The 10493-nt window shown below is 43.0% G+C and overlaps 1 protein-coding gene across 1 annotated transcript in view; it reads right to left on the bottom strand.

Moving 5' to 3' along the window:
• The window catches only part of LOC106632114 (ubiquitin-associated protein 2-like), a 48717-nt gene extending 41749 nt beyond the window's left edge, over positions 1-6968 (bottom strand). Inside the window, exons 1-2 of the mRNA XM_031065496.1 lie at positions 6918-6968; positions 5623-5726 (exon numbers count right to left, since the gene is read on the bottom strand). Of these exons, the coding sequence (XP_030921356.1) occupies positions 5623-5726; positions 6918-6922 (109 nt within the window). The 5' untranslated portion in view covers positions 6923-6968. The remainder of the gene's footprint in view (positions 1-5622; positions 5727-6917) is intronic.
• Positions 6969-10493: the final 3525 nt, after the last annotated feature.

Below are 10493 nucleotides of genomic sequence, written 5' to 3'. Positions count from 1 at the left end.
AGGTGGAAAAAGGCCAACTGGCAGCGTAGGGGGAAACCGATCTGGGCTGCTGATGAATGGAAAGACATTGCCGCTCGGTTAGAGAAGCTACCTGTGAAAGTCCGTCATGTTGATGCCCATGTCCCCAAGAGTCGGGCTAATGAGGAACACCGAAACAATGAGCAGGTAGATCTGGCAGCAAAAATAGAGGTGTCAAAGATAGACTTAGATTGGCAACATAGGGGGGAGTTGTTCTTAGCTCGATGGGCCCATGATGCCTCAGGTCATCAGGGTAGAGATGCCACCTATAAGTGGGCACGAGACCGAGGGGTGGATCTAACCATGGACAGTATTTCACAGGTTATCCATGACTGTGAGACGTGTGCTGCCATCAAGCAGGCCAAGCGAGTGAAGCCCCTCTGGTATGGTGGGCGGTGGTCCAAGTACAAGTATGGGGAGGCCTGGCAGATTGACTACATCACACTGCCCCAGACACGCCAGGGCAAGCGCTACGTGCTGACCATGGTGGAAGCCACCACTGGATGGTTGGAGACCCACCCTGTGCCTCATGCCACTGCCAGGAACACCATCCTTGGCCTGGAAAAGCAAATCCTGTGGAGACATGGCACCCCTGAGAGAATTGAGTCAGATAATGGGACTCATTTCAGGAATGGCCTTATCAACACCTGGGCCAGGGAACATGGCATTGAATGGATATATCATATCCCCTATCATGCACCAGCTGCCGGGAAAGTTGAACGGTGCAATGGACTACTTAAAACTACCCTGAAAGCACTCGGGGGGGGGACTTTTAGAAATTGGGAAATGAACCTAGCAAAAGCCACCTGGATGGTCAACACCAGAGGGTCCATAAATCGAGCTGGTCCTGCCCAGTCTGAACCACTGCACACAGTGGATGGAGATAAAGTCCCTGTTGTACACATGAAAGGTATTTTAGGAAAGACTGTTTGGATTACTCCCACCTCAGGCAAAGATAAACCCATCCGTGGAATTGTTTTTGCTCAAGGACCTGGTTGCACTTGGTGGGTAATGCAGAAAGATGGAGAAAGCCGTTGTGTGCCACAGGGAAACCTAGTTTTAAGTGAGGACTGTGTGTAAGGTTTGGGTTTTGGTTTTTGTTTGTGATACAGATGGAAATAGGAAAAGGGGTGGATAATGTTGAAGATTGCATGCAAGATGTTTTCCATTACCATCTGTATGGCTGATTACCTTGTCAAGTGAGCAGTTTGCCTTATCTCTCTCTTTGAATGACCACATTCACACCTTCCTCGGGAGGGGACCTCCGCTGATAACAGACTATTGAATATCGGTGCATGACTGATAAGAACTATAACATCCCATTGTGAGATGCTCCGCCCAGAGGGAGGAGCCAAGCACTGCTACCCCATATACTCTGAGATTCTGAAATTGCAGTTCAGTTTTGTTCTCCACGAGATTCCCCAGAGGAACAGCAGCTGCCTTTTCCTCCTGGATCTTCAGAGGAAGACTACATCCTTCTCTACAGATTCCCCTTGCTCCAACAGAACCACACCTGATACTTCAGAGGACTGCAGCCACATTTTCAATCGGACTGCCACCAACACCCGGACCCACAGGGTGTCAGGTTGGGTTCTGACTCTGTCAGTGTTGTTCCAGTGGACTGTATTGTTTATTTTATTCTTTTTATTTCTTCCCTATTAAAGAACTGTTATTGCCTGCTCCCATATCTTTGCCTGAGAGCCCCTTAATTTAAAATTGTAGCAATTCGGAGGGGTGGGGAGGGTTTACATTCTCAATTTCAGGGGAGGCTCCTGCCTTCCTTAGCAGACTCCTGTCTTTCCAAACCAAGACAGGCATCCCTTCCTTCCAGCATGTCGACTGCACCACACAGCTTGATCTCTTCAGGAAACTTGCTGAGGGTGCACTCAATCCTCCCGTCCATGTCACTGACAAAGATGTTAAACAGCACTGGTCCCAACACCAATCCCTGAGGAACACCACTCATCACTAGTCTCCACTTGGACATGGAGCCCTTAACTGCAACTCTTTGAGTGCGACCGCCCAGCCAACTCCTTATGCACTGCATGGTGCACCCACCAAATCCATGTCTCTCCAGTTTAGAGACAATGATGTTGTGTGGGACAATGTCAAATTCTTTGCACAAGTCCAGGTAGATGATGTCAGTCACGCATCTCTCATCCACCACATCTGTAAACCCTGTCATAGAAGGCCACCAAATTTGTCAGGCACGATTCACCCTTAGTGAAGCTATGTTGGCTGTCACAAATCACCTCCTTATTTTCTTATGCCTTAGCATAGTTTCCGGGAGGATCTGGTCCATGATCTTGCCAGGCACTGAGGTGAGACTGACCAGCCTGTAGGTTCCTGGCTCTTCCTTATTTCCCTTTTTAAAAATGGGGGTTATATTTCCCCTTTTCCAGTGCACATGAACTTGTGCACCTCCAGGTTCCTTAAATGGTCTCAAACCTGATCTTCTCCTCTAGCAGGCAGTTCCTCATTTTCCCATTCCCTGCCTTTGCCTTCTGCAACTAGGGTGGTGTGGCTGGAACACCTGCTGGTGAAGACTGAGGCAAAAAACTTTGTTGAGTACCTCAGCCTTCTCAATGACCTGGATAACCAGGTCTCCCCTGTCCTTCGGGAGAGGGTCCACATTTTTTCTAGTCTTCCTTTTATCACCAATTTACCCACAGAAACTTTTCTTGTTGCCCTTGGCATCCCTGGACAGGTTTAGTTCTGTTGGAGCTTTAGCTTTCCTAACCTGATTCCTGGCTGCTCAGAAAATCTATATTCCTCCCAGGCTATATGTCCCTGCTTCCACCCTCTGTAGGCTTCCCTTTTGTGTTTAAGTTTGTCCAGCAGCTCCTTGTTCATCCATGCAGACCTCCTAGCATTTTTGCTTGATTCCCTCTTCATTAGGATGCATTGCTCCTGAGCTTAGAGGAGGCAATCCTTGAACAGCAACCAGTTTTCTTGGACTTCCTTTACAGGGCTTTATCCCATGAAACTCTACAAAGCAGATCTCCAAAGAGACCAAAGTCTGCTCTCCTGAAGTCCAGGGCAGTGAGCTTGTTGTGCATCCTCCTTGCTGCTGCTCTAAGGTTCTCAAACTCCACCATTTCATGGTCACTGCAGCCCAAGCTGCCCTTGAGCTTAACATTCCCCACCAGCCCCTTCTTGTTGGTGATAACAAGGTCCAACATAGCACCTCTCCTTGTTGGCTCCTCTATCACTTGGAGAAGGAAGTTGTCATCAACATATTCCTGTAAACTCTTGGATTGCTTGTACCCTGCTGTGGTGTTGTCCTTCCAGCAGATACTGGGGTGGTAGAAGTCACTCCTCATGAGGACCAGGGCTTGGGAACTTGAAGCCACTTCTACCTGTCTGTAGAGGGCCTTATCAGTTTGGTCTTCCTGGTTGGGTGGCCTGTAGCAGACCCCCACTATAATGCCACCTGTCCCTCCTCTCCCTTTAATCCTGACCCATAAACTCTTGTTCGGCTCTTCATCCATTCCCAGGTAGAGACCCATTCTTTCCATCTGGTCATTGACATTTTAATTTTGTCACAAGTTCTAAAGTACTAGAACTAGAATGTTATGTATATGCAAAAGGGGTTTGAGGAAAAAAGGAAGTATATTCAATTGTGTCAGTCCACACCACCTGAAATACAAGTACCTAATATACAACCTGGAGATGGAAGTGTTAATTAAGGTGTTTTCACAAAAATACAAATTAGAACCCAAATGGGAGAGGCCAGAGAGGCCATATACTGTCTTAATGTGTTCTAATTTTACTTTTAAAGTTTTATGAAAAGAAAATTTGATATACCATTCTCATGTCAAATGAGCAATGAATAACCAACCAGCTAACAAATATCTGCATTTGAAAGAATCTATATACCAAAGACATGAAGTGGAGCATCTCACTACTCTTGGCGCTGTTAATCCAGAGGACCACAACTGCATGGCTAAGTATAAAGTCAATGGATGACCCACTGTGGTATAAAGTTAACAAGACTAAAGGGGAGGTATGTGACATAGACTTTTACGGGATGGGTGACCAAACCTTGGAAAACCCAATGAAAGAGCTCTCTTTTTGCAAATCGGATACAGCTCAAAATCTAAATTTGATAGAGATAATCAGCAAGAAGAAAGTTCATTGTTCCGATGCTACTAACTGTTGTTTAACAGTCAATTCCAGTTGTTGTGTATGGTTGGACGCGGAATTTCAAGTAAATAGAATATATGTTAATGTGACATGCAAAAAAATTCACTTTCACCTAGGTATGCTCTTGACTAGAATAGACTTTATTTTCTTCTCAGTAGCTGGTACAGTGCTGTGTTTTGGATTCAGTATGAGAATAATGTTGATAATACACTGATGTTTTAGTTGTTGCTATATAGTGTTTACTCTAAATCAAAGACTTTTCAGTTTTCCATGCTCTGTCAACTAAGCTAGTGCACAAGAAGTACAAACCAGAAGATAAAAAGGCTACAGCCATCAGCAGAAGTTGCGACTTGACAAGATAAGAACAGTTAGTGGTCTGTCTGTGGACACAGAGAAAGAATACAATAAAGGGTTATAAGACCCCAGACCAAAAATCACCATTGGACCAAGTGATGTGTGAAGGTATGTGGTAATCACATATCCTCTGAACAGAGAGAGACATAGTTCTCCCAGGATTTTCCTGGGAAGGTGTGGGAAGCTGTGAGAAAGCTCAAAGAAAGAATTAAAACAATTATCTCTCTTTCTATAACTGTTGTTTATAGATATGGTTCTCCAGAGTGTGCTATTCATAGTTCACCAATAGTGTGAGAGGTTTTTACTTTGAGACCAATCAAGTCTCACCTTAGCGAGTCGCATTTTAAAAAGACGCACTATTTTTCATTAAAGCCTTCTGATTCACCTTCTGAAGACTGGAGTCTTTTCTTCCCATCCCTGACTCAACAGCGTCATCGGTATGTGAAGAATGGGTGAAGAACACGTGCATAACTACGAAGGCATAAAAGTCTAGGGTTTTCTTTGTTTGGGGTCCCTCTCCAGAAGCACCCAGGTTGAGTTGACCTGCTGCTGTATCACTCCTAAATTATTTTTATAAAATCAGATGCCTGAGACTCTGCTCTGGGAAACCTAGGGTCAAGCCTGAAGAAGGAGGAAGCACGCCTGAGAGTGAATGTGTGTTAGCAAGGAGTCAAAAGGGGCACCCATTGGTTCACTGGAGCTGTCTACTACGAAGGGACTCTGGTCTAAGCAGTTAAAGTCTCAGGTGGTATGTGTGTGACTCCTTGAATGGTGTGAGAATGCTCAGGCATTGGTTTCTCCTTTAACACAGGTCTTCACATACAAGACTCTTCCAATAACTCTTCAAAACCCTTTGTCTCTCAAGGGTTTGTTAGCATTAAACCAAAAAAGTTGCAAATTGCCTTCCCTTCATTCTAACAGTCAGGCTACAGCACGTGCTCTGCACATTAGTAGCAATTAAGCTATAAAAAAGAACTAATATCTGTGTCATGTGAAATGTATTCACATTTTCAGAAGTTAACTGAACACTAACAGAATGGTTATTTCAATTGCAATTTGCTACAGGTCTTAATTTCAATCCTTCCACTTCTTGAAGCATCTTACCAGTTCCATCATCTGCATCATTCTGACCAGTCTCCCAGATCTCTGACTTTGTCCCAAAGCCATCAGTGGCAGAAGACTCCGTATAGTCTGCAGGATTAAATGTCCTAGAGTTTTGAAAGTTAAGAAATGGAAGAGAACACATGGGTCATTCAATGAACATAGATGTCATCATTTTTATCTGAGGTTGCATTAGGTTTAACTTCTTGATTTCCACATAATCTATCTTGATAGTTTCAGTTTCAAAAATGTTTCCTCTATGAGCAGACACAGATAAAAGAGGGAGAAAAGAAGGGGAGAAAAAAAAAGTGAAGAGACTGAAAAAAAATTACTGCAGAGAAACTGAACCAAACCAACAATTCCTGAAATAGCAGTTAACAGCATACCTACTCCCTCAGTCTTATAAAGCATTAGTTTATATGCATAATGATAAGCCTCTCTGAGGTGAGTTTCTCAGAAGGTAGTTTACTGATGAGAAACCAGTATCATGTCCTTTAAGAGCACCAGACCTGTGCAGGACAGGAGTCAGACCATCAGTAAGACTATTTCAGAATGCACTCTTGACACCAATGCCAAAACACAAGGATAAAGCTAAAAGGTGAAAAAGGATCATTGAAGAAAAACCTCTTTTCAGTTTATCATCTACAAGTATGAACAAGAAGAATTATCAAAAAAGTAGACTTAATCATCTGTTCATCATGACATCAATGATGCTACATGAAATGTCATTAAAGGCAAACACTGAGTGAAAGTAGTGGAGGCTACATTTCATAAAGCAAGTTATTCCACCAAAACCGAGAACAAACTTTAGAGCTGCTGAGTAACTTCTTTTGATTTTGTTTTAGGGTCAATGTATGTCTAAACAGCTAAAGCATGAAACCTCAAAAACAGGAGAAAGTTTAGAATCACTAGTCTTTCGGGTTTTATATAGAACTTGAAAGTTCTACATTACACTGAAAGAATTTTTTTTAAATTGACCTAGAACTATATGCACCACACAAAACTTTCAATCTCCAAGACACTACTGATGGCTGCTACTGATAGGTTCAAATGGTTTCCCCAAGTTTGAGATATTAACATTGAGTAAACTCACATTAGGTTTGTATAGGTGTGTCTAGGTAGAAATACTGGTTTAAGACAAAAATAATCCATTAATAATCTAAGACATTTTGAATTTTTGTATCTATACAGGTTTATCAAACATATAGCAACATTAAGACACACAGTGGCAAGACTGTCAATTAATATTGCCAGTGAGTTTGATCCTTGCCAAAATCTGTGCTCTGTGTGTTTCTTACCCCATGCCTTGGGTTGAAAACCTCCCTGCTCCTCTCCCTCTGCCACGTCCAAACCCTAGGAGAGAAAACACCATTTAATAGCAACAGCAGAGGAGCCACCAATTGCTAGTCTGTCACATTAGAAAATATAACAGTTGAAGAAAAAAAAGTACTGTGGTTAAATATAATTTACTTGCCAAATTTCCCTAACACATGCAAGTAAGCCACAGTTCATATAACACTTTGTGTTTCAGTAGGACTTGCAATTCTTTGCTATCTTTTCTGTATCTAGTGAAGTAGCTCCAAATGCCAAGAAAAAGACTTTACCTAAAGAATCATCCCATGAGACTGCTATTGCCAAATCATTAGACATTGTTCAAAATTTCATTTAATTTTTCCCTCTTGCCTAAATGCTTTAAAATTCCATCCTCCCTGCATACCTTGATCTCTCAAGAAATTCCATCACTTCTTATCTGTGAGAAGAAAGTTTAAATATTCCATTTGCTTTCTTCTCTGACTCAGTCCATCCCTACCCTCCTGTGCTTTCACCAACCTGTTCCAACACATTCCTTCTGTTTCCCCTTTAAGCATAACTACTGACATTATAATTATCCAATTCAAATTACTCAAACTTCCTTGTTATCACTCACAAGAATATTAATTTCTATTTTAACAACAAATATTTGTTGCCTCAAATTTTGGTTTCCAACCTCAGTTTATAAGCTTCTTAATATAGTGAATGGCTTTATTTTTGCATGTTGCATAGTGCCAAGAAAGCACAAAAATTTTTGTATTACTTAACCGTCCATAAAGCACATGTCTATGCAAACTGTTAGAAACTATTTCTTACATGTGGCATATTTCTACATAGTTTTGGTGGGATTTTTTTCTTTTTTATAACGTCAGTATCTGAGGCTTTTTCAGTTTGTTGGGTTTTTTTTGAGGGAGACTATGTATATTATTTGGTATTACATGAGTTGCTGCGGAGAAAAAAGTGATGTTTATTTTAATGACAAAATTACGTGGTTATAAAAAGTCACTGAACAACTACAAGCTTACCAGAACACAAAAGTTATAATCCTAAGTCACTGATATACTGGTTGTCCAAACATCAGAATTACCTATGAAAGGCTTCAAATTTGCATCAAAATTACCCCTTATTTTGAGGGGACCATCTAAACTGAATAAACAGTAGCTGCAACACATGGCAAATTCAGTTAAGAAAATTCCTATTTTAATGACTTTCCTTTTCTTCCCCTCACCACTTGTTCTCCTCCTTGCCCTAGTTCACTATCCATGTTTTAAAAGACATTTCTGGACTGCTAAAATACTGTGGTGGTTTGACCTTGGCAGGAGGTCAGGTGCCTGTGACAGTGTTCACAGGGGTTCTTGGATGAGGGAAGAGACGAGAATGTTGACTCCATGTTCAGAAGGCTTGATTTATTATTTTATGATATATATATTACATTATAACTATACTAAAAAGAAATAGAAGGAAAAGTTTCCTCTCAGAAGCTAGCTAAGAATAGAATGGAATGAATAACAAAGATCTGTGGCTCGGACAGAGTCCAAGCTATCTGGTCTGTGGTTGGCCATTAATTGTAAACATTCAAGATGGCCCAATCACAGACACACCTGATGCATTCCACAGCAGCAGATAACCACTGTTTACATTTTGTTTCTGAGGCCTCAGCTTCTCAGAAGGGAAAAAATCCTAAAGAAAAGGATTTTCACAAAAGATGTCTGCGACAGGTGCCCACCAAAGCTGCTCTTATCACTTCCCTCCACAAATGGACAAATGGAGATATCACTCACCAATTACCATCACAAACTAAACAAACCTGACTTGGAGAAATTAATTGAATTTATGATCAAAATCAGAGTAAGATAATGATAATGAGAAGTAAAACAAATCTTAAAAACACCTTCCCCCCACTCCCCCCTCCTTCTCAGGCTTAACTTTATTCCTGATTTTCTACCCCCTCTCCCCCAACAGTGCAGTGAGATGAGGAATGGAGGTTACAGACAGTTCATCACATGTTTCTGTCACTGCTTCCTCTTCAGGTAAAGGAGTCCTTTCCCTGTTCCTGCACGAGGTCCTTCCCATGGGAGACAGTCCTTCATGAACTTCTCCAGTGTGAGTCTTTCCCACAATCTGCAGTTCTTCATGAACTGCTCCAGCGTGGATCCCTTTCATAGGGTCAGTCCTTCAGGAACAGGCTGCTCCAGCATGGGTCCCCCACAGGGTCACAAGTCCTGCCAGCAAACCTGCTCCAGTGTAGGCTTCTCTCTTCATGGGGCCACAGGTCCTGCCAGGACCCTACTCCAGCACAGACTTCCCATGGGGTGACAACCTTCTTTTGGGCATCTACCTGCTCCAGCGTGGGGTCTTCCACAGGCTGCAGGTGGGTCTGTGCTCTCCTGTGGACCTTTATGGGCTGCAGGTAGACATCCTGCAGGTCTTCACCATGAGCTGCAGGGGAATCTCAGTTCTGGCACCTGGAGCACCTCCTGCACCTCCTTCACTGACCTTGGAGTCTCCAGCACTGTTTCTCACATATTGTCACTCCTCACTTCTTTGGATGCAATTACTTCTGTGCAATATTTTTTTCCCCATCCTTAAATATGTTATCACATACATTACTACTGTCGCTGATTGGTTCGGCCTTGGCCAGTGGTGGATCTGTCTTGGAGCCAGCTGGCATTGGCTCTGTCAGACATAAGAGAAGCTTCCAGCAGCTTCTCGGAGAAGCCATCCCTGTAGTCCTCCCCTCCCCTTGCTACCAAAACCTTGCCATGCAAACACAAGGACTTCTTAGAAATATCAAATTAGCAGGATAGCTTTATCCACATTTTGATTAAAGGGTTTACCCCTATTCTATACAGGATGACAACCATGTAAACCTGAAGAGGAAGGATTTCCATATAGCAAGGCAGAACAACAAGAACACAGAAGAATGAAGTCTGACACTAGGCAATTTTCCCTTCTTGACACTCTTTTCACAATCATCTGGAGAGAAGAGACAGAGATTAGGAAAGGGGTAAAAAGTGCAACCTGGCAGTTGCCATCCCTCTTCACTGAGCCCACACATGGAGCCGTGCTCTTTGCTCTGTCATAAACAGTATCCCAGACCCTGCTGTCCTAACTCAGCCTTCTAAACCTCCTTGCTCAGCCTACCTCTTCTACTGCTTTTCTCTCCTTCACCCACCTAAAATCCACAATCTGGGAAGCTGGTCCATGGCATTACAGGGTTGCAGCTTTAGAAGTGAGTGCACTCTGGATTATCTTTCTGCCAAGTAAATATTGGTTGGTTTTCTTAAAAGAGTAGAACCAGCTTGGCGTGGTTTGAGAGGAAGTAGGTTTTCTGGGATATGCTGTGGTCACACCAATGGGGTTCAGATTTGAATATTGGCACCTGGTGTGGCCACTGAGGACATTGGATACGCCTCTGAGAACACAGGGGTTAAAAGCAGAGCACTCCTCTGGAAAGCTCTCTGAGGTTTCTGGCAGGAAAAGAGTTCGGATCTCTCCCCCATCCCAGCTGCTGGCTGGGTGGGGGGAGGGGAAAGCCATGCGACCATGAGGTAGGCTGGGGC

The sequence above is a fragment of the Geospiza fortis genome, unplaced genomic scaffold, assembly GCF_000277835.1.
Source record: "Geospiza fortis unplaced genomic scaffold, GeoFor_1.0 scaffold1195, whole genome shotgun sequence".
Lineage (NCBI taxonomy): Eukaryota > Metazoa > Chordata > Aves > Passeriformes > Thraupidae > Geospiza > Geospiza fortis.
Note: the sequence above shows the minus strand (reverse complement) of the source record. Positions and strands in the feature narration are given on the sequence as shown.